Source organism: Nerophis lumbriciformis, linkage group LG32 (assembly GCF_033978685.3).
Source record: "Nerophis lumbriciformis linkage group LG32, RoL_Nlum_v2.1, whole genome shotgun sequence".
In the NCBI taxonomy this organism is placed as follows: Eukaryota; Metazoa; Chordata; class Actinopteri; order Syngnathiformes; family Syngnathidae; genus Nerophis; species Nerophis lumbriciformis.
The window spans coordinates 4,637,719-4,663,032 of NC_084579.2; the positions used below are offsets into that span (position 1 = coordinate 4,637,719).

General features: G+C 39.4%; 2 protein-coding genes and 1 long non-coding RNA gene across 6 annotated transcripts in view; 1 reads left to right on the forward strand and 2 right to left on the reverse strand.

The window, feature by feature from the left end:
- The window catches only part of hapln1b (hyaluronan and proteoglycan link protein 1b), a 29,056-nt gene extending 10,437 nt beyond the window's left edge, over positions 1-18,619 (forward strand). Inside the window, exons 2-7 of one of the 2 annotated variants that reach the window (XM_061926812.2) lie at positions 8,489-8,548; positions 8,977-9,124; positions 12,765-12,928; positions 12,997-13,195; positions 13,337-13,639; positions 17,945-18,618. In XM_061926812.2, the coding sequence (XP_061782796.1) occupies positions 9,007-9,124; positions 12,765-12,928; positions 12,997-13,195; positions 13,337-13,639; positions 17,945-18,234 (1,074 nt within the window). In that variant the 5' untranslated portion in view covers positions 8,489-8,548; positions 8,977-9,006 and the 3' untranslated portion in view covers positions 18,235-18,618. Of the gene's footprint in view, positions 1-8,488; positions 8,571-8,976; positions 9,125-12,764; positions 12,929-12,996; positions 13,196-13,336; positions 13,640-17,944 lie in introns of those variants that run through there. The other variant, XM_061926813.2, reaches the window with a different exon arrangement.
- LOC133574623 (uncharacterized) lies at positions 1,760-18,301 on the reverse strand. Of its 2 annotated transcripts, XR_009811413.2 has the most exons (3): positions 17,959-18,301; positions 1,921-1,982; positions 1,760-1,853 (listed from the first exon to the last, which is right to left on the reverse strand). It is a non-coding gene; the product is annotated as an uncharacterized lncRNA (long non-coding RNA). The 2 variants fall into 2 exon arrangements; XR_012049270.1 differs by having other exon boundaries at positions 1,760-1,982.
- A 5,164-nt stretch (positions 18,620-23,783) lies between the features above and the next one.
- Positions 23,784-25,314, reverse strand: part of LOC133574465 (brevican core protein-like) — a 62,571-nt gene continuing 61,040 nt past the window's right edge. For both annotated transcript variants that reach the window (XM_061926621.1, XM_061926620.1), the window contains 3 exons: positions 25,159-25,303; positions 24,906-25,088; positions 23,784-24,434 (listed from right to left, as the gene is read on the reverse strand). In XM_061926621.1, coding sequence (XP_061782605.1) covers positions 24,265-24,434; positions 24,906-25,088; positions 25,159-25,303 — 498 coding nt within the window. In that variant the 3' untranslated portion in view covers positions 23,784-24,264. The remainder of the gene's footprint in view (positions 24,435-24,905; positions 25,089-25,158; positions 25,304-25,314) is intronic.

Here is a 25,314-nt window from a genome sequence, read left to right on the forward strand (position 1 = left end):
CACAGTGTGTAATGGCGTTCACGTGGTCGCCTTGCATGCACACACACACACACACACACACCGTCCTATTGTCATTGTGGTTCAAAGTTCACAATTTGATATAAGATTTGATGGTTTGATGAAGAAAACTGAGGATGTTCTCCCCTTGTTGTCATGGCAACTAATATAACAGTATACAGTTGTATCCGATTGAGTGTAGTGAAGAAAAAATACTCAGCATTATTATTTATTCCACACGGGGGCAGTAGAGACACTCAAGAACATCATCCATCCATCCATTTTTTCTACCGCTTGTCCCTTTCGGGGTCACGGGGGAATGCTGGAGCCTATCTCAGCTGCATTCGGGCGGAAGGCGGTGTACACCCTGGACAAGTCGCCACCTCATCACAGGGCCAATGCCTTATCTGTATTTGACTTTATTAAATATGTGGAAGCATTTTATTAAACAAAACCAGTTTTCTTTTAAATAATATAGAAATTGATCAGAGCTCTTTATCTAATTCAGGGGTGCTCACACTTTTTCTGCAGGCGAGCTACTTTTCGATTGATCAAGTCGTGGGGATCTACCTCATTCATATATATAATTTACATTTACTTATTTGTGAAATATATGTTTTTGTTAACAAGTTAAAGGTGTTTAAAGATAATGCAAGCATGTTTAATACATATAGTTAATATTGTTAAAAAATTATAAGTGTTTAATGATAATACAAGCATGTTTAATACATATAGTTAATATTGTTAACAAGTTAAAGGTGTTTAATGATAATACAAGAATGTTTAACACATATAGTTAATATTGGTAATAAGTTAAAGGTGTTTAAAGATAATACAAGCATGTTTAACACATATAGTTAATATTGTTAAAAAATGAAAGGTGTTTAATGATAATACAAGCATGTTTAATACATATAGTTAATATTGTTAACAAGTTAAAGGTGTTTAATGATAATGCAAGCATGTTTAACACATATAGTTAATATTGTTAACAAGTTAAAGGTGTTTAATGATAATACAAGCATGTTTAACACATATAGATTCCTTTCTTTCATGAAGACAAGAATATAAGTTGGTGTATTACCTGATTCTGATGACTTGCATTGATTGGAATCAGACAGTGGTGATGATAATGTCCGCATTTTCGAATGGAGGAGAAAAAAAGTCCTCCTTTCTGTCCAATACCACATGAAAGTGGTTGGTTTTTGGCATCTTATTTGTCCAGCTTCCGTACTCCTTTGTATACACTTTACAAGAAATACATTGTCGGCAAACTCCGTAGCTTGCTAGCTCGTGCACGCCAGCTTTCTGAGACTCTTATTTTGTTAGTGCAACCGTGCAACTGTGCAGTCGGTCTTTGGAGTTTTGACGACAGGTACAGCGCCAGAGTCTGTTGAAATAAAGTGTTTCTCGCCTTCCTGTCGGTAATTTTAATGAGCTGGCAGCAGCCAGCGTCATCTCAGAAGACCCTCAGGTGCCGTGAATGTCAATCAAGTGACGAAAGTGACGTCATAGTGAAGATTTATGATCGCTCATTTTTAGGACTATTTTTTTAATGCCTGGCTGGTGATCGACTGACACACCCTCCGAGATCGACCGGTAGCTATCGATCGACGTAATGAGCACCCCTGATCTAATTTATAATCTCCGTCTCACAGCGCCGCAATCTTCATGTCCGGCGGGCCGTCATGTTTTCATTATTTTAGCACGTTAGCATTCACTAGATAGGGCCTAAGTCTATTTAAAAACATTATTCTACTACTGGGATGAGAGTTATATTTATTAGAAAATGGAAGCATCCTGCAGGTGATGAGAGACAAAGATGGCAGCAGGTGGGCTGCATGGAGGTCATGGAACTTTGTGGAATGTAAACAAGAGTTTAACGGAGCGCATTCGCGAGCAAAAGAGCGGAACAAGTCTCACCAAAAAAGGAGTGGAACATTCTAGAACGGGGGTGTCCAAACTTTTTCCAGGGAGGGGCCGGCCTAGGAAAAAATAAATAGTGCATTATTTGTTTCGTTATTCTGGACATTAAAGCAAAATGGTGCACTTTGGTGTCTATTGTAGCTCCTTGCCAACGTCAGTCGTCTCAATTTTAAGTCATTTTGCTTATTTAATCACACGCTAAAAACAACAAGACTTATTATTAGCAGATCATTTGGACAAGTTGTGCTGTTTTGTTTCAGTTCATAGTTTAAATATGCTGGCGGTTAAGAAAAAACAAGCTAAACATCAACAACTAACCACTTTGTGGTGTTGTGTTGTGTGAGTGCATGCACATGTTGTGTCCACTTGGTTGTATTTGATGTGTTCCATGCCGATAAACACAACCTTTAACACACACACACACACACACACACAATTACACACACTCCGCTGGCCTGTGAAGAAGTGTTTACTCTACACACAGATGGAGGTTCATCAGTCCTCTTAGAGGATGTCTCACACACACACACACACACACACACACACACACACACACACACACACACACACACACACACACACACACACACACACACACTCTAACAGCTGGAAAAATGTATGAAAAGTATATATTTTAGGTACATTTTAGGGATGTTGTGTATATATATCTATATACATACTTGCCAACCCTCCCGAATTTTCCGGGAGACTCCCGAAATTCAGCGCCTCTCCCGAAAACCTCCCGGGACCAATATTCTCCCGAAAATCTCCCGATTTTCAGCCGGAGCTGGAGGCCACGCCCCCTCCAGCTCCATGCGGACCTGAGTGAGGACAGCCTTTTTTCACTACAGGAGGACAACAGGGTGACAAGAACTAAATCATCCAGACTAGAGATAAATTGTATTATTATGTTTATCTTACCTAAAAATAAATATATTTATTAATTAAAAAAAACAAAAAAAAAACTAAATACATTTTTACTATATTTTGCTAAAAACATCAACATTTATTGTATTTTTTCTGACTCCTTATTACGTCCAGCCATAGAATTATACATTAAAATAAACATATTTGAAATAATTAGTTTTAAATTATCATAATAATTCATTTAAAATGACCATATTTAATTATTAGAATAATTGCTTGTTTATCAACAACTTTAGCATTTTATTCATTACATTTTGAAGCTCTCAGAAGCCAAGTTATGTTATATTCCTTAAGATTTATTTATGCAAGTTTGAAGTATCAATTATCTAAACACAGTTTTGTTTGCATATTTTCAGGATGTATATATATATACAGGTAAAAGCCAGTAAATTAGAATATTTTGAAAAACTTGATTTATTTCAGTAATTGCATTCAAAAGGTGTAACTTGTACATTATATTTATTCATTGCACACAGACTGATGCATTCAAATGTTTATTTCATTTCATTTTGATGATTTGAAGTGGCAACAAATTAAAATCCAAAATTCCGTGTGTCACAAAATTAGAATATTACTTAAGGCTAATACAAAAAAGGGATTTTTAGAAATGTTGGCCAACTGAAAAGTATGAAAATGAAAAATATGAGCATGTACAATACTCAATACTTGGTTGGAGCTCCTTTTGCCTCAATTACTGCGTTAATGCGGCGTGGCATGGAGTCGATGAGTTTCTGGCACTGCTCAGGTGTTATGAGAGCCCAGGTTGCTCTGTTAGTGGCCTTCAACTCTTCTGCGTTTTTGGGTCTGGCATTCTGCATCTTCCTTTTCACAATACCCCACAGATTTTCTATGGGGCTAAGGTCAGGGGAGTTGGCGGGCCAATTTAGAACAGAAATACCATGGTCCGTAAACCAGGCACGGGTAGATTTTGCGCCGTGTGCAGGCGCCAAGTCCTGTTGGAACTTGAAATCTCCATCTCCATTGAGCAGGTCAGCAGCAGGAAGCATGAAGTGCTCTAAAACTTGCTGGTAGACGGCTGCGTTGACCCTGGATCTCAGGAAACAGAGTGGACCGACACCAGCAGATGACATGGCACCCCAAACCATCACTGATGGTGGAAACTTTACACTAGACTTCAGGCAACGTGGATCCTGTGCCTCTCCTCTCTTCCTCCAGACTCTGGGACCTCGATTTCCAAAGGAAATGCAAAATTTGCATGGTTGGGTGATGGTTTGGGGTGCCATGTCATCTGCTGGTGTCGGTCCACTCTGTTTCCTGAGATCCAGGGTCAACGCAGCCGTCTACCAGCAAGTTTTAGAGCACTTCATGCTGCTGACCTGCTCTATGGAGATGGAGATTTCAAGTTCCAACAGGACTTGGCGCCTGCACACAGCGCAAAATCTACCCGTGCCTGGTTTACGGACCATGGTATTTCTGTTCTAAATTGGCCCGCCAACTCCCCTGACCTTAGCCCCATAGAAAATCTGTGGGGTATTGTGAAAAGGAAGATGCAGAATGCCAGACCCAAAAACGCAGAAGAGTTGAAGGCCACTATCAGAGCAACCAGGGCTCTCATAACACCTGAGCAGTGCCAGAAACTCATGGACTCCATGCCACGGCGCATTAACGCAGTAATTGAGGCAAAAGGAGCTCCAACCAAGTATTGAGTATTGTACATGCTCATATTTTTCATTTTCATACTTTTCAGTTGGCCAACATTTCTAAAAATCCCTTTTTTGTATTAGCCTTAAGTAATATTCAAATTTTGTGACACACGGAATTTTGGATTTTCATTTGTTGCCACTTCAAATCATCAAAATTAAATGAAATAAACATTTGAATGCATCAGTCTGTGTGCAATGAATAAATATAATGTACAAGTTACACCTTTTGAATGCAATTACTGAAATAAATCAAGTTTTTCAAAATATTCTAATTTACTGGCTTTTTACCTGTATATATATATATGAAATACTTGACTTGGTGAATTCTAGCTGTCAATATACTCCTCCTCTCTTAACCCCCCCCCCCCCCCCCCCCCCATCTCCCGAAATCGGAGGTCTCAAGGTTGGCAAGTATGCATATATACCTGCAAGGAGGTGGCGACTCGTCCATGGTGTACACCGCCTTCCTCCTGAATGCAGCTGAGATAGGCTCCAGCAACCCCGCGACCCCAAATGGGACAAGCGGTAGAAAATAGTTGGATGGATATACAGTGTATATATATATATATATATATACAGTGGGGCAAAAAAGTATTTGGTCAGCCACCAATTGTGCAAGTTCTCCCACTTAAAATGATGACAGAGGTCTGTAATTTTCATCATAGGTACACTTCAACTGTGAGAGACAGAATGTGGGGAAAAAAATCCAGGAATTCACATTGTAGGATTTTTAAATAATTTATTTGTGAATTATGGTGGGAAATAAGTATTTGGTCAATAACAAAAATGCAACTCAATACTTTGTAATATAACCTTTGTTGGCAATAACAGAGGTCAAACGATTACTAGAGGTCTTTACCAGGTTTGCACACACAGTAGCTGGTATTTTGGCCCATTCCTCCATGCAGATCTTCTCGAGAGCAGTGATGTTTTGGGGCTGTCGCCGAGCAACACGGACTTTCAACTCTATAGGCGGTAGAGATGCGCGGTTTGCGGACACAACCGCGGAGTCCGCGGATTATCCGCGGGTCGGGCGGTTTAAATAAAAAAAAATTAGATTTTATCTGCGGATCGGGTCGGGCGGCTGAAATAAAAAAAAATTAGATTTTAAATAGATTCAGGCGGGTGGCAGTTAAACCAATTCGGAAATATATATACATAGTTAAATGTTGTTACCCACATACGAAAAACGAGCAGCACTCTTTGAAACAGGCAATTATTTATCATCAGGCACCTGCAGCATGCCACAATAGAAGAAGAAGAAAAAAAGAGATGGCAACGCCGGCAGCAAACGTGGTACGTGACAAACTAAAAAAAGGAATACTAAAGACCAGGGAAAAAAAGACCAGAAAAGTTCAGCGTGGACTCGTTTTTATGAGGTTGTAAATCAGGATGATAGTAATGCTGGCTACGTGATTTGCAAGAGCTGCGACGCTGTTTATGTCTACGACAGTCACAAAACCGGGACATCTAACGTGGTGCGTCACATTTGTGCAAAACCCCGAAACTCCACAAACACCCTGAGCATGAGCAGTTTTGTCCGCCGTGATCCCAGAAGAGTGCCACAGGATGTTAAAACAAGATAGAACACAGCTGCCTGCAGCAGTTTGAGTGGCGCGAGCGCGCTTGGAGGTGCGCTCAGCGCGGCTCCCGGATGATTGCGCACTGGTGTGCGTCTGGGCCGTGACAGCGTGGCACGCATTGAATGTCTCTGCTTCATTGGATCAGTCTCCTTTCTTTAACAGGCAAAAGCTTTATAACCTCACTAATGCCTTGCATCGTCTATATTAGATATATAACAACAGGCGGGTGGCGGATGGCGGGCAGGTGCGGTTTTGATTAAATGTTAGTTCGGGTGGATGGCGGATGGATGACGACTTTTGTGATGCGGTTGCGGATGAAATAATTGCCTATCCGCGCATCGCTAATAGGCGGGGTACACCCTGGACAAGTCGCCACCTCATCGCAGGGCCAACACAGATAGACAGACAACATTCACACTCACACACTATATATATATATACTGTATATATGTGTATATATCTATATTAAGGTTGTACGGTATACCAGTACTAGTCCAAAATGGTACTATACTCTGTTTGAAAAGTACCAGTTCCACATTCTTTTTCTTTTTTCTTTTCTTTTTATGTTTTACGAGCAGACTACATACCTGCCAACTTTTGAAATCAGAAAAACCTAGTAGCCAGGGTCCAAGGGCCGCAGGCCCCGGTAGGTCCAGGACAAAGTCCTGGTGGCGGGTTCCTTCGCCCCCCCCGACGCAAAATGATTATTAGCATTCAGACAGGTTAAAATGTTGCTAAAACCATCACTTTTCTATCAGTCACAGTGACTTTTCAAAACAAAAATATTACAGCAAAAATCATATGGGTTGATTGACATGTTTATTCTGTAAGCTAACTTCAATAGTTTGAAATTATTTTGACAGTTAATGCCAGTTATCCTGTCAACCTTTCACAAGACTTCAATTTGTTAATTGAAAGTATAAACAGTACAAACACTTTTTACAGTAAACAAATGGTAAAACAGTACTAAACAATTCCATTAAAAAAAAAATTGGTGTCATTATTAACTTTCTGTCCAAGCTTGTATAATCTACTGCCTTGTTCAATTGTAAAAAATATTCTGTGCCTAAAATTCACATTTCTATCACAATTATCAACTGTAAACATGGTAAGCTAACTTCATTAAAATTAATAGTCCTGTCAATAGCATGGAATTACAATTCAAATGTAGTTTTTTTGTAAGCCTTTCAAAAGAATTCAAAATATGAAAAATTAATGAAAATTAATTGAAGCCATCACACTTGAAAAGTGGCACATCACATCTCTAATGTAATCATTTGAACTTTTCAACAGAAATAGCACTGCAAAAATATTAAGGACATACTTCTGTATTTTGGTAGTTATGCTGTCAACATTTAACAAGATTTCTTCAACTTGGACTTGAAAGCATAAATAGTATAAACACTTTTAACAGTATGTCGTGCTGTGAAATACAGCCGACAGGATTGCGCACCAAACACGAAGCAAGGCCAAAGCGCATATGCATGGTGCAGGAGAACAAAGGACTTCTTTCATTTAAGGTTTGTGATAAACCATCAAACTCATTCGTTAAAAGGACTCTATAGTAATATAAAGCGAATTTTTCTGGACATTATCATGCAAGAAAAGTTTATTTTTGGGACCGCGATCACCGCGTAATGATTTTTAAAGGTTGCATTACAAACATTTAACTGTCCCATGTGATCAGCCAGTGCGATTGGAAGTCCATGCTCAATTATTGCCTCCGTAAATAAAACTTCGGCATTTATCACATCCAAAGAATCTGTTTGGGCGACGAAAAACGTTGAAAGTTTTCCACTTGTATCGCTAGCAACGGCATTAGACTTGTGTTTTTTTGTCCCAACGTGGTCTTTTACATCGCTAATTCCTCCGTGTCCGATCGAAAAATCTTGTCTGCACAAGGTGCAATTCGCGTAGTTTTCACCCTTTTTTTTTTTTTTTAAATTAATGAAAAACCGTATTTTTTATCACTGCAACCGTAACCCGGAATAGGTTGATGAAAACCGTACGAATTACGGGAAAACCGGAGTAGTTGGCAGGTATGAGACTAGCATGTTCGGCAGCGCACACACACGGAGTACTTACAAGCGGACAATGTATGACGTTCTGACAACCAAATTGCATTTGTACCCAAATGTTTGGATATTTTCTTAATCGAATTTTAAGCAAGTGATAAACTGTGATTAACCCTGCTTGATTGATTAATCACAGGTCAAGAGTTTGATTCATTGGATTCAAAATTAACCACTGGACAGGCCTAATATATATATATATATATGATATTATACTGTATGTGTTTTACATGCAGTATGTACAATACTTGATACACATTTTTGTCCCATTAAAACTGTGTACTGTGTGTGTGTGTGTGTGTGTGTGTGTGTGCTGCAGAGAGGTTCTGCTGAGTGCAGGAAGTTGGGTTGGCACAAGGAGCAGCACATCAGCACTCTGGTACGTAAAGAATGAAGATAAGGTTGGTTGTGAGGAGGGGGGGGGGGGGGTCTCCATCGATCCGAATGGCTACACTTTTCCCACACACACACACACACACACACACACACACACACACACACACGTGTGCACAGAGAAGGTTATTGTGGACGTGATTTGTTTAGGTCATTTATTCTTTGGGTGTCATTTCAAGATCAGTCAAATAAATGTGTTTGTGTTGTCAGGTTGTCTTGGTAACAATAATGATTCTATTTTCAAAGAAGTTGTGTAGTATTTTACACACACACACTGCCAGTGTGCAATGGAGAGCAAGCTGCAGTGTTGTGTAGTTGTGTGTGTGTGTGTGTGAAGGAGCAGATGGTGTGATGACGTGGATAAGTGATGACATCACAGTCCTCCTGTGTGTGTGTGTGTGTGTGTGTGTGTAGCTGCAGCCTTCAGAGGTGCATTGTGAAGTGATGATGATGATGATGATGATTCCTGCGCTGCTCCTCGCCTTCATCTCTCTGGCCGCAGCCGAGCACCTGGACACGCTGTACCCCGACCTGGAGCACTCCAGAACCATCTATGTGACGGGTGAGCCAGCGTCTCTCCAGGTTTCTACTGCGTCTCGTTCCCAACACTCGACTCCCTGTCCTGCATCACCTTATCAGATAAGAGCTCTATGTGGGGAACTGCTGCTCTGCAGGATAACATTATCTCTACTTGGACAACAACTAACTTGAATACATGTAACTACGATGTAACTTCAAGTACATGTAACTACCATATAACTTTTTTACACGTAACTACTATGTAACTTTTTTACATGTAACTACTATGTAACTTGAAGTACATGTAACTTTTTAAACATGTAACTACTATGTAACTTCATATACATGTTACTATGTAACTTAATTACATGTAACTACTATGTACATGTGACTACCAAACAACTTAATTTAAATGTAATTACTATATAACTTTTAATACAAGCAACTTTATTACATGGAACTACCATGTAAGTCTTCTTATATGTAGCTACTATGTAACTTTAATTACATGTAACTATCAAGTAACTTTAATTACGTGCAACTATCATGTAACATTAATTACATGTAACCACAGGTAATGTTCATTACATGTTACTTGTATTACATATTGCTACTACGTAACTTTCATTACATGTAACTACTATGTAACTTTATTTACATGTAACTACCATACAACTTAATTTACACGTAATTACTATGTAACTTTGAATACATGTAACTTAATTACGTGTCACTATCATGTAACATTAATTACATGCAAGTACCATGTAACTTTAATAACATGTAACTACTATGTAAATTACATGTAAGTACCATGTAACTTTTATTACATATAACTTGTATTACATTTACAACTATGTATTTTTAATTACATGCAACTACCATGTAACTTTTATCGCATTTAACTACCATGTTACTTTATTACATGTAACGACTATGTAACGTTTATTACATGTAACTACCATGTAACTTTTATTACATGTAACTTTCATTATATGTAACTACTATGTAACTTTTATTACATGTAACTTTTATTACATGTAACGACTATGTAACTACTATGTAACTTTTATTACATGTAACGACTATGTAACATTTATTACCTGTAACTACTATGTAACTTTTATTACATGTAACCTTTATTACATGTAACTACCATGTAACTTGTATTACATTTACAACTATGTACCTTTAATTACATGCAACTACCATGTAACTTTTATCGCATTTAACTACCATGTTACTTTATTACATGTAACGACTATGTAACGTTTATTACATGTAACTACCATGTAACTTTTATTACATGTAACGACTATGTAACTTTCATTATATGTAACTACTATGTAACTTTTATTACATGTAACGACTATGTAACTTTTATTACATGTAACGACTATGTAACTACTATGTAACTTTCATTACATGTAACGACTATGTAACTACTATGTAACTTTTATTACATGTAACGACTATGTAACATTTATTACCTGTAACTACTATGTAACTTTTATTACATGTAACCTTTATTACATGTAACTACTATGTAAATCGTATTACATGTAACGACTATGTAACATGTATTACATGTAACGACTATGTAACTTATTACATGTAACTACTATGTAACTTTTATTACATGTAACCTTTATTACATGTCACTACTATGTAAATCGTATTACATGTAACGACTATGTAACATGTATTACATGTAACGACTATGTAACTTATTACATGTAACTACTATGTAACTTTTATTACATGTAACAACTATGTAACGACTATGTAACTATTATGTAACTTTTATTACATGTAACGACTATGTAACTTTTATTACCTGTAACTATGTAACATGTATTACATGTAACGACTATGTAACTTTTATTACATGTAACGACTATGTAACTACTATGTAAATTTTATTACATGTAACTACTGTGTAACTTTTATTACATGTAACCTTTATTACATGTAACTACTATGTAAATCGTATTACATGTAACGACTATGTAAATTTTATTACATGTAACTACTATGTAACTTATTACATGTAACTACTATGCAACTTTTATTACATGTAACGACTATGTAACTACTATGTAACTTTTATTACATGTCACGACTATGTAACTTTTATTACCTGTAACTATGTAACATTTATTACATGTAACGACTATGTAACTACTATGTAACTTTTATTACATGTAACGACTATGTAACTTTTATTACCTGTAACTATGTAACATTTATTACATGTAACGACTATGTAACTACTATGTAACTTTATTACATGTAACAACTATGTAACTTTTATTACCTGTAACTACTATGTAACTTTATTACATGTAACAACTATGTAACTTTTATTACCTGTAACTACTATGTAACTTATTACATGTAACTACTATGTAACCTTTATTACATGTAACTACTATGTAACTTTTATTACATGTAACTACTATGTAACTTATTAAATGTAACGACTATGTAACTTTTATTACCTGTAACTACTATGTAACTTTTATTACCTGTAACTATGTAACATTTATTACATGTAACGACTATGTAACTACTATGTAACTTTTATTACATGTAACGACTATGTAACATTTATTACCTGTAACTACTATGTAACTTCTATTACATGTAACCTTTATTACATGTAACTACTATGTAACTTTTATTACATGTAACGACTATGTAACTACTATGTAACTTTTATTACATGTAACGACTATGTAACTTTTATTACCTGTAACTATGTAACATTTATTACATGTAACGACTATGTAACTTTTATTACATGTAACGACTATGTAACTTTTATTACCTGTAACTATGTAACATTTATTACATGTAACGACTATGTAACTACTATGTAACTTTTATTACATGTAACGACTATGTAACTACTATGTAACTTTTATTACATGTAACGACTATGTAACTTTTATTACATGTAACGACTATGTAACTTTTATTACCTGTAACTATGTAACATTTATTACATGTAACGACTATGTAACTACTATGTAACTTTTATTACATGTAACTACTATGTAACTTTTATTACATGTAACGACTATGTAACTTTTATTACCTGTAACTATGTAACATTTATTACATGTAACGACTATGTAACTACTATGTAACTTTTATTACATGTAACGACTATGTAACTACTATGTAACTTTTATTACATGTAACGACTATGTAACTTTTATTACCTGTAACTACTGTATGTAACATTTATTACATGTAACGACTATGTAACATTTATTACATGTAACGACTATGTAACTACTATGTAACTTTTATTACATGTAACTACTATGTAACTTTTATTACATGTAACGACTATGTAACTTTTATTACCTGTAACTACTATGTAACTTATTACATGTAACTACTATGTAACTTTTATTACATGTAACTTATTAAATGTAACGACTATGTAACTTTTATTACCTGTAACTTCTATGTAACTTTTATTACATGTAACTACTATGTAAATTATTATATGTAACGACTATGTAACTTTTATTACATGTAACTACCATGTAACTTATTACATGTAACTTTTATTACATGTAACTACCATGTAGCTCTTATTGTGCTGACTTTGCATGAAAGTGCTTTAGCGTGAGGTGAGGCAGGAAGTCAACATTCTTTGTGTTTGGTAGAAAATGCTCCCCGGCTGTCGGTGACGTCACATCCGTCCAAGGTGGCGTCGAGGCGGGGGGGCAACGCCACGTTACCATGTGACATCAGCAGGGAGCAGTCGGCGGCGCCCAGTGGCAAGATGAGGATCAAGTGGACCAAACTGACGTCAGACTTCCTGAAAGAGGTTTGTTGCTCTTTCAAAAGGAAGTAGGTCATGTGACGCTCGCCTCGCCTTATTGCGTTGGCCTCCAGGTGGACGTGTTCGCCGCCATGGATCACCACAAGCGAAGCTACGGGAGTTTCCACGGCCGCGTGCACCTACGAGGCTCCTCCCCCATGGACGCCTCCCTGGTCATCGCCGACATCGGCCTGGAGGACTACGGCAAATATAAATGTGAGGTCATCGACGGCCTGGAAGACGCCGCTGCTGTGGTCTCGCTGGACCTGGACGGTGAGGCCCCGCCCCCGGATCAAATACATACATAATACTACTACTAGTAGTACGAGCAAAAAAAAAAGCTCCTCACTTCCCCCTGCAGGACAGGAGTGTAATATTACTGTAAGGAAGCATAACGAGGCGTGTGACCCGCAGGCGTGGTCTTCCCGTACTACCCTCGCCTGGGTCGCTACAACCTCAACTTCCACGACGCCGAGCGGGCCTGCCGGGACCAGGACGCCATGGTGGCGTCCGTCGAGCAGCTGCGCGGCGCGTGGCGAGGGGGCATGGACTGGTGCAACGCGGGCTGGCTGAGCGACGGCTCGGTCCAGTACCCCATCACCGCGCCCAGAGAACCCTGCGGCGGCAAGGACACGGCGCCGGGCGTCCGCAGCTACGGCCTGAGAGAAAAGGACAAGAACCAGTACGACGTCTTCTGCTTCACCTCGCACTACAAAGGTGAGCGTCGCCATGGAAACATCACTGACGAAAACCACAGGCGGAGAAAAAAAAAAAGCTTGTATCCTCCAGGCCAGCAGGGGGCGACTGCACCGGGAAATGTGCATGTTCTTACATAATGATTATATGTAAGAATACAAACATCTAAATTGTTTGATTATTTTATCTTTTTTATGTACACTTCAATTTTTTTTCGATGTACAATTATAGTTTTACGGTGTATTACTGTAAATGGAAAAACAGTAACAAGTTTTTCCTTAAGGTATAATTCTGGCAAGTGAGCCACCATTTTTTTACAATAAAAAATGCGATTAATTTTTTTTTACAATGTAGGCATTTTACTGTAAACGGTAAAATGGTACGCCAGTTTTTTTACGGAGAAATTATGTCGTAGATTTTTACTGTAAAATCTACGGTTGTAGTTTTTACAGTACGGTAGAATTCTGCCAACGGAGCTGCTAGTTTTTTTACCGTAAAATCTACAGTTGTAGTTTTTGTAATACTATTAGTACTAATAGTATATACACAGTACTAATAGTATACACACAGTACTAATAGTATACTACACAAGTACTAATAGTATACTACACAGCACTAATAGTATACTACACAGTACTAATAGTAGACACACATTACTAATAGTATACACACAATACTAATAGTATACTACAATGTACTAATAATATACCACAGAGTACTAATAGCATACACACAGTACTAATAGTATACTACACAGTACTAATAGTATACACAGTACTAATAGTATACTACACAGTACTAATAGTATACTACACAGTACTAATAGTATACTACACAATACTAATAGTATACACAGTACTAATAGTATACTACACAGTACTAATAGTATACACACAGTACTAATATTATACTACACAGTACTAATATTATACTACACAGTACTAATATTATACTACACAGTACTAATAGTTTACTACACAGTACTAGAAGTATACACACAGTAGTAATAGTATACTACACAGTACAAATAGTAGACACACAGTACTAATAGTATACACAGTACTAATAGTATACACACAGTACTAATATTATACTACACAGTACTAATAGTATACTACACATTACAAATAGTATACTACACAGTACTAATAGTATACACACAATACTAATAGTATACTACAATGTACTAATAATATACTACAGAGTACTAATAGTATACTACAGAGTACTAATAGCATACACACAGTACTAATAGTATACTGCACAGTACTAATAGTATACACAGTACTAATAGTATACACAGCACTAATAGTATACACAGTACTAATAGTATACTACACAGTACTAATAGTATACACACATTACTAATATTATACTACAAAGTACTAATAGTATACTACACAGTACTAATAGTAGACACACATTACTAATAGTATACTACACAGTACTAATAGTATACACACAGTACTAATAGTATACTACACAGTACTAATAGTATACTACACAGTACTAATAGTAGACACACATTACTAATAGTATACACACAATACTAATAGTATACTACAATGTACTAATAGTATACTACAGAGTACTAATAGCATACACACAGTACTAATAGTATACTACACAGCACTAATAGTATACACAGCACTAATATTATACTACACAGTATTAATAGTATACACACAGTATTAATATTATACTACACAGTACTAATAGTATACTACACAGTACTAATAGTATACTACACAGTACTAATAGTATACTACACAGTACTAATAGTATACACACAATACAAATAGTATACTACACAGTACTAATAGTATATTACACAGTACTAATAGTATACACAGTACTAATAGTATACACACAGTACTAATAGTATACTACACATTACAAATAGTATACTACACAGTTTTAATAGTATACACACAGTACTAATAGTATACTACACAGTACTAATAGTAGACACACATTACTAATAGTATACACACAATACTAATAGTATACTACAATGTACTAATAATATACCACAGAGTACTAATAGCTTACACACAGTACTAATAGTATACTACACAGTACTAATAGTATACACAGTACTAATAGTATACTACACAGTACTAATAGTATACTACACAGTACTAATAGTATACTACACAATATTAATGGTATACACACAGTACTAATAGTATACTACACAGTACTAATAGTATACTACACAGTACTAATAGTATACTACACATAGTACTAATAGTATACTACACAGTACTAATAGTATACACACACAGTACTAATAGTATACTACACAGTACTAATAGTATACTACACAGTACTAATAGTATACACAGTACTAATAGTATACCACACAGTACTAATAGTATACACATAGTACTAATAGTATACTACACAGTATTAATAGTATACACATAGTACTAATAGTATACTACACAGTACTAATAGTATACTACACAGTACTAATAGTATACACACAGTACTAATAGTATACTTCACAGTACTAATAGTATACTACACAGTACTAATAGTATACACAGTACTAATAGTATACATGTACTGCAGGAAGTGTGTTCTACCTCATAGTATACTACATAGTACTAGTAGTATACACACAGTGACACAGTCCTAATAGTATACACACAGTGACACAGTACTAATAGTATACATGTGTACTACCTCATAGTATACTACACAGTACTAATAGTATACATGTGTACTGCAGGAAGTGTGTACTACCTCATAGTATACATGTGTACTACCTCATAGTATACTACACAGTACTAATAGTATACATGTGTACTTCAGGAAGTGTGTACTACCTCATAGTATACTACACAGTACTAATAATATACATGTGTACTTCAGGAAGTGTGTACTACCTCATAGTATACTACACAGTACTAATAATATACATGTGTACTTCAGGAAGTGTGTACTACCTCATAGTATACTACACAGTACAAATAGTATACATGTGTACTGCAGGAAGTGTGTACTACCTCATAGTATACATGTGTACTACCTCATAGTATACTACACAGTACAAATAGTATACATGTGTACTTCAGGAAGTGTGTACTACCTCATAGTATACTACACAGTACTAATAGTATACATGTGTACTACCTCATAGTATACTACACAGTACTAATAGTATACATGTGTACTTCAGGAAGTGTGTACTACCTCATAGTATACTACACAGTACTAATAGTATACATGTGTACTTCAGGAAGTGTGTACTACCTCACAGAATACTACACAGTACTAATAGTATACATGTACTTCAGGAAGTGTGTACTACACAGTACTAATAGTATACATGTACTTCAGGAAGTGTGTACTACCTCATAGTATACTACACAGTACTAATAGTATTCATGTACTTCAGGAAGTGTGTACTACCTCATAGTATACTACACAGTACTAATAGTATACATGTACTGCAGGAAGTGTGTACTACCTCATAGTATACTACACAGTACTAATAGTATACATGTGTACTTCAGGAAGTGTGTACTACACAGTACTAATAGTATACATGTGTACTTCAGGAAGTGTGTACTACACAGTACTAATAGTATACATGTACTTCAGGAAGTGTGTACTACACAGTACTAATAGTATACATGTGTACTTCAGGAAGTGTGTACTACACAGTACTAATAGTATATACATGTACTTCAGGAAGTGTGTACTACACAGTACTAATAGTATATACATGTACTTCAGGAAGTGTGTACTACACAGTACTAATAGTATATACATGTACTTCAGGAGGTGTGTACTACACAGTACTAATAGTATACATGTGTACTTCAGGAAGTGTGTACTACACAGTACTAATAGTATATACATGTACTTCAGGAAGTGTGTACTACACAGTACTAATAGTATATACATGTACTTCAGGAGGTGTGTACTACACAGTACTAATAGTATACATGTGTACTTCAGGAAGTGTGTACTACCTCATAGTATACTACACAGTACTAATAGTATACATGTACTTCAGGAAGTGTGTACTACACAGTACTAATAGTATACATGTGTACTTCAGGAAGTGTGTACTACACAGTACTAATAGTATATACATGTACTTCAGGAAGTGTGTACTATGTGTACTTCAGGAAGTGTGTACTACAGAGTACTAATAGTATACATGTACTTCAGGAAGTGTGTACTACACAGTACTAATAGTATACATGTACTTCAGGAAGTGTGTACTACACAGTACTAATAGTATATACGTGTACTTCAGGAAGTGTGTACTATGTGTACTTCAGGAAGTGTGTACTATGTGTACTTCAGGAAGTGTGTACTACCTCATCCATCCCAGCAAGCTGACGTACGACGAGGCGTGGCGGGCGTGTCAACAAGATGGCGGCCAGATAGCCAAGGTGGGTCAGATGTACGCGGCGTGGAAGCTGCTGGGCTACGACCGCTGCGACGGCGGCTGGTTGGCCGACGGCAGCGTCCGGTACCCCATCTCCCGCCCCCGCGCCCGCTGCAGCCCCAACGAGGCGGCGGTGCGCTTCAGCGGCTTCCCGGACAAGAAGCACAAGTTGTACGGCGTCTACTGCTTCAAAGCCCGCCACTGAAAACACGCGCATGCGCATTCAACTGTGACGCTTTAGCATTGTTAGCATTGTTAGCAGCTAGCTCTCATCTTCCATGAACAGTTTGCAAAAAGTGGTCAGCATGTTGGATCCGGACCCGTCTGGAGTCTGGATTGACCCGTCTGAAGTCTGGACTGAGTCCCCGCCTGACGCTGGTGGTCCTGGGCACTTAATTATCTTGTTTAGTCCACCGACACAAGCGAGAAGAATCTTTTTTTTGTTGTTGTTGTTCAAGGTGCTACGATGTCATTTTTGTTTTTGTACTGAGGAATTTTGTCGTTCGCTTTCTTGTAGAATCTAGAAATGTTTTTTTTTTATAGAAATATTTGTTTTGTCATTAAACAATGTCAGACTTTATAAAACAGTTTGTCCCATACTTGCCAACCTTGAGACCTCCGATTTCGGGAGGTGGGGGGCGTGGTTGGGTGGGGGGCGTGGTTAAGAGGGGAGGAGTATATTTACAGCCAGGGGCGCTGCTAGGGATTTTGGGCCCCATGAAAAGAATCTTTACAGGGCCCCCAACACAGTGTCATTATTTTTTCTGTATTATAATTTCATCATCATTAGGGGCCTCTCTGGGCCCCCCTCCATCATGGGCCCCTAGAATCAGTCTCCTTTACCCCCCCTTTTCGGCGCCCCTGTTTACAGCTAGAATTCACCAACTGGAGTATTTCATATATATATATATATATATATATGTATATATAATGTGTATGTATATATATATATATATATATATATATATATATATATATATATATATATATATATATATATATATATATGTATGAAATACTTGACTTTCAGTGAATTCTAGCTATATATATATTTATTTATTTTATACTTGAATTTCAGTGTTCATTTATTTACACATATACACACTAGAGATGCGCGGATAGGCAATTTATTTCATCCGCAACCGCGTCAGAAAGTCGTCAACCATCCGCCATCCACCCGATGTAACGTTTGATCAGAACTGCACCCGCCCGCCATCCGCCCGATCTAATATAGATGATGCAAGGCATTAGTGAGCCTGCCAACTACTCCGGTTTTCCCGTAATTCGTACGGTTTTCATCAACCTATTCCGGGTTTTTCATTAATAAAAAAAAAAAAAAAGGGTGAAAACTACGCGAATTGCACCTTGTGCAGACAAGATTTTTCGATCGGACACGGAGGAATTAGCGATGTAAAAGACCACGTTGGGACAAAAAAACACAAGTCTAATGCCGTTGCTAGCGATACAAGTGGAAAACTTTCAACGTTTTTCGTCGCCCAAACAGATTCTTTGGATGTGATAAATGCCGAAGTTTTATTTACGGAGGCAATAATTGAGCATGGACTTCCAATCGCACTGGCTGATCACATGGGACAGTTAAATGTTTGTAATGCAACCTTTAAAAATCATTACGCGGTGATCGCGGTCCCAAAAATAAACTTTTCTTGCATGATAATGTCCAGAAAAATTCGCTTTATATTACTATAGAGTCCTTTTAACGAATGAGTTTGATGGTTCATCACAAACCTTAAATGAAAGAAGTCCTTTGTTCTCCTGCACCATGGCCTTGCTTCGTGTTTGGTGCGCAAGCTTTATAACCTCACTGAGGTTATAAAGCTTTTGCCTGTTAAAGAAAGGAGACTGATCCAATGCAGCACAGACATTCGCGTGCCACGCTGTCACGACCCAGACGCACACCAGTGCGCAATCATATGGGAGCCGCGCTGAGCGCACCTCCAAGCGCGTCTCGCTGCCGGCGACAGCCGGGTATATGGGCCCGACGCTCCAGCACCATCCATTTTCAGGGCTAGTTGATTCGGCAGGTGGGTTGTTACACACTCCTTAGCGGGTTCCGACTTCCATGGCCACCGTCCTGCTCTCTATATCAACCAGGGTGAGCCCCACCCCTTTCGTGAGCGCACTGCGCGCGGAGTGACCCCTGTTACACGCCCCCGGCAACAGGGGTGGCGGGCAGGTAAGCTGCGCGGGCGGAGCGCGCGGAGTGACCCCTGTTACGAGCCCCCGGCCACGGGGGTGGCGGGCAGGTAAGCTGCTTACCTGCTGCGCGTGACGCCGGCCGCGGCGAAGGCGGACGAGGCGGGGTGTCGGTGCGGTGGGCGCGGTGGTGACCCTGGACGTGCGTCGGGCCCTTCTCGCGGATCGCCTCAGCTACGGTTCCCGGTGGGGCCCTCTCGGGGGAAGGGGCCTCGGTCCCGGACCCCGGCGAGGCGTCCCTTCTCCGCTCGTAAAAGTGTCCATCTCTTTTCTTTTCTTTTTCTTCTGTTGTGGCATATGCTGCAGGTGCCTGCTCGTTTTTCGTATGTGGGTAACAACATTTAACTATGTATATATATTTCCGAATTGGTTTAACTGCCACCCGCAAAAAAAAAAAAAAAAAAAAAAAAAAAAATCTAATTAATCCACCCGACCCGACCCGCGTGCGGATAAAATAATTTTTTTTTTTAATTTCATCCGCCCGATCCGCGGATAATCCGCGGACTCCGCGGTTGTGTCCGCAAACCGCGCATCTCTAATACACACACATAACACTCATCTACTCATTGTTGTACTTGAAAGTACAATGCAATACAATTCCGGGGCAATGGCACCTATCAAATACACAGTAATGAAAACACAGTTGTTCTACTAACTGTACTGTGTGTTATGAGAGTAGAGTATGTGTGTGTGTGTGGCCCTTTAATAGGTGACAGCATGTGAGGTGAATGACGTCAGTGAGTGTGTGGGCGAGAGAAGAGAGGGAGCGGTAGCATGAGTGCAGGGAGGGACTAGTTGGTTTTGTGTTGGATTGGCTGTGTGCAAGCAATCAATAAAGCAAGAGTTGCAACTAATCGCTGGACTCATCATTCACCCTCAAGTCGTAAGGTGAAGGGTGTTGCCCCGAGCATACATCGGCCCTGGAGAAGTGTCTCCCCTGCGCTCTTCGACTACGGTCTCGTTCTTCTGCTTTGTCTCCTTCTGTGCGCACACTGGACTCAGGTCCGCATGGAGCTGGAGGGGGCGTGGCCTCCAGCTCCGGCTGAATTCCGGGAGATTTTCAGGAGGAAATTTCTTCCGGGAGGTTTTCGGGAGAGGCGCTGAATTTCGGGAGTCTCCCGGAAAATCCGGGAGAGTTGGCAAGTATGGTTTGTCCACTTATTTATTTATGCTTTGTGCAACCTAACGTGACTGCTAACATGTCAAAATGTTGTGTATCTTCAAATAATATTTATGTAAACAAACAACAGTATACATGCAAAAAAGTAATGAGAAAAAGCTGAACATTTTAAACTAATAATTAATAATGATAATGATAATGAATTTATTGTTATATTTTATCTAATAAAAAACATGTAAATTAATAAAATGAGCTATTAATTGATGGTAAATCTTACCCAAATAATACATTTTTTATTTATAAAATTGTAATAAGTTGTTCTCTAAATAATAAACAACATATACACATTTCCATTAATAAAACAAATGTTTGAAAAATAACAGTGAATATATTTAAATATTTTATGTAATAAAAAAAACAATAAAATGTGGCAGTAATTGATGGTGAATCTTAACTCAATTTAGTATTTATAAAATTGTAATGAGTTGTTCTCTGAATAATGAACAACATATACACATTTCCATTAATAAAACATGTTTAAAAAATAACAGTGAATAATGTTGTCTGTCTGTCTGTGTTGGCCCTGTGATGAGGTGGCGACTTGTCCAGGGTGTACCCCGCCTTCCGCCCGATTGTAGCTGAGATAGGCTCCAGCGCCCCCCGCGACCCCGAAGGGAATAAGCGGTAGAAAATGGATGGATGGATGGATACTTAGGAATCCATAACGTAAAGGCTAGTCTTTAAATGTATATAACTTCTGTTTTTAAGTTTGTTTTTTTGTATACATCAAAAAGGGGCCCTCATACTTGACTTTTAAGAATTTGCGCCCGCGGTGGAAAGTTTCGAAACCCCTGATCTAAAATATTGGAAGTTCTCGAAATGAAAATAAAATCGACTTCAAATATAAACAAAGTTCATTTTAGAATTGTTTTTGTTGTATTTTTTTACTTTGTATTTTATTTTATTTTTACATACCGATTAGAGATGCGCGGTTTGCGGGCACAACCGCGGAGTCCGCGGATTACCCGCGGATCGGGCGGATGAAATTTAAAAAAATTTGATTTTATCCACGGGTCGGGTCGGGTCGGGCGGTTGAAATAAAAAAAAATTAGATTTTAAATAGATTCAGGCGGGTGGCAGTTAAACCAATTGGGAAATATATATACATAGTTAAATGTTGTTACCCACATACGAAAAACGAGCAGGCACCTGCAGCATATGCCACAACAGAAGAAAAAAAAAAGAAAAGAGATGGACACTTTTACGGAGCGGAGAAGGGACGCCTCGCCGGGGTCCTGGACCGAGGCCCCTTCCCCCGAGAGGGCCCCACCGGGAGCCGTAGCTGAGGCGATCCGCGAGAAGGGCCCGACGCACGTCCAGGGTCACTACCGCGCCCACCGCACCGACACCCCGCCTCGTCCGCCTTCGCCGCGGCCGGCGTCACGCGCAGCAGGTAAGCAGCTTACCTGCCCGCCACCCCCGTGGCTCGTAACAGGGGTCACTCCGCGCGCTCCGCCCGCGCAGCTTACCTGCCCGCGCAGCTTACCTGCCCGCGCAGCTTACCTGCCCGCCACCCCTGTTGCCGGGGGCGCGTAACAGCGGTCACTCCGCGCGCAGTGCGCTCACGAAAGGGGTGGGGCTCACCCTGGTTGATATAGACAGCAGGACGGTGGCCATGGAAGTCGGAACCCGCTAAGGAGTGTGTAACAACCCACCTGCCGAATCAACTAGCCCTGAAAATGGATGGCGCTGGAGCGTCGGGCCCATATACCCGGCCGTCGCCGGCAGCGAGACGCGCTTGGAGGTGCGCTCAGCGCGGCTCCCATATGATTGCGCACTGGTGTGCGTCTGGGTCGTGACAGCGTTGCACGCGAATGTCTGTGCTGCATTGGATCCGTCTCCTTTCTTTAACAGGCAAAAGCTTTATAACCTCACTAATGCCTTGCATCGTCTATATTAGATATATAACAACGGGCGGGTGCGGTTCTGATCAAATGTTACATCGGGTGGATGGCGGATGGTTGACGACTTTCTGATGCGGTTGCGGATGAAATAATTGCCTATCCGCGCATCTCTAATACCGATATATATATTTTTTTGGTTGTTGGAATGTTTTAATTGGAATTTATTGTATTCTTATTTTGCTGCTTGTATTTCTTTTCTTACTTTTATTGTTGTCTTGGGTGTTACAGCACACTGACATATATCTTTGGTAAATATGCCGTCGTTACTCCTCGTAAGTGCACAACAACATAAATGGTTTTACAGTGTACTTAATGAAGTGTACTCATTAAAGTATTCCATTTTAGACGCAGCCATTTTTGCGTATATAAGTGCGGTTTTAGCGGCGATGCGTTTTCAATTGAGCAAAATACATCCACTGCGTAAAGTAGTTCCTGATTTTGTAACCAGGATTTAGTTGAGATAAAACTTTTATTTAATTAAACATTTATTCGTCACTTTTGTACAAAAAGTGGGTCAAAAAAAGTCACATTCCCAAACACTACAATAGTTCCAGCTGTGTTGCGCTGTGAAACAACAACATTATAATAATTCAATGGCGATCACAGTAGAATAAGTTAAATTCTTATGGCTTCATATACTTTCTGTCATATCACAATGTGAGCACTTTGACCTCCACTGTACAAAAACGTGCACACAAAGTCCAAACCAGCAGCACCAACTGAAAGGAATAAAGTGATGAGTCGGTCGTCTCCGTGGCGATGAGCCCGGCGGGACGTCCTGATGGGTCGACGGGGAGCAGGTAACCGGCAGCAGTTTTTGGTACCAAAATAAAAGCCCACAAAGCACTGAAGGCGTGGCCATGATGGCGTGTTGCACTCACTTGGTCAGTGGCGCTTAAGTCACATGATAGTTCAGGTCTGGCTCAACGCCGCCCTCTCAGTGCGTGACGTGAAGTTCCTGATGGCGTTTGTCCCTCTGGACGCGGCTTGGCAGCGGATTCCGGAAGCTCTGGTCGGCATTGCGAGGCGTGGCATGGTGGGTGTGGAGGTCGGAGCGAACCTCGCCGGTGCGGCGGTGAAGAGGGAGCCAATTGTGGTAGGTTGCAGCTGAGGTAGCGGAGCGGGAAAGGAAGTTACCATGACAACCCCTTAGTCCTATCAACGCTCAATACAAGCTTTAACATCTTACGGCCCAAGCTGTTTGTTTACATGCTTCTTTTTCATTTCTCTTTGCTATTTGAGCTTATTGGACCCTAATTAGAATAAAGACTAAGAATCCTCTCTTGATATGATGTACTTAGTCCATAAGTACACAAATGTGTACTTCATGTTTAGTGACATGCTAATTCTTATTTTTACAAATTTTTTCCCCCAAATTCCATTGTATGTTATACTCTTCTGACACCACCAGATGGCAGTATAAGTGTCCACATAAGTGGCCATAAGACCCCAATTCAGTAGTGTACACAATTTTGGAAATAAGAGTTAAAAGGTGCTGTCCACGCATGTGGCCACTAAGCCTTTAGAGGTTTTAAGGTGGTCGTGCGACATGTGGAAAAAAAACAAGGAAGTACTCACGGCTCATGCACGTAACTTTTGGGGCGTCCCATTGGCCGTTGGGGCGGCATCGTATGGTGGGGGCGTGTCTCTGGACGTAGCCGACATTGCAGTGGTAGCGCGTCAAAGAGTTGACCTCGTAGCGAGGCTTCGAGGCGCCATATGCGCGTGCGTCCCTTACTGCGGGCGGCGGGCCGCAGGAAACTGCAAAGTCAAAGGCGAAAAGGGAGGTCAGGTCTCAAAGGTTGCAGGAACAACGCTCACGTGCACGCACCTGTTCCCTTCTTGCAGGTGAAGGTCAGGTGATAGTTGCACGGCACGTCGTTCCACTGGCCGCCGTCGTGCCAGATGAGGACCACGCAGTCCTCGCCCGACTGGAAGAAGCTGTCGGGCTGGTTGGGACGCCAGTGGTCGTATTGCTGCAACATCA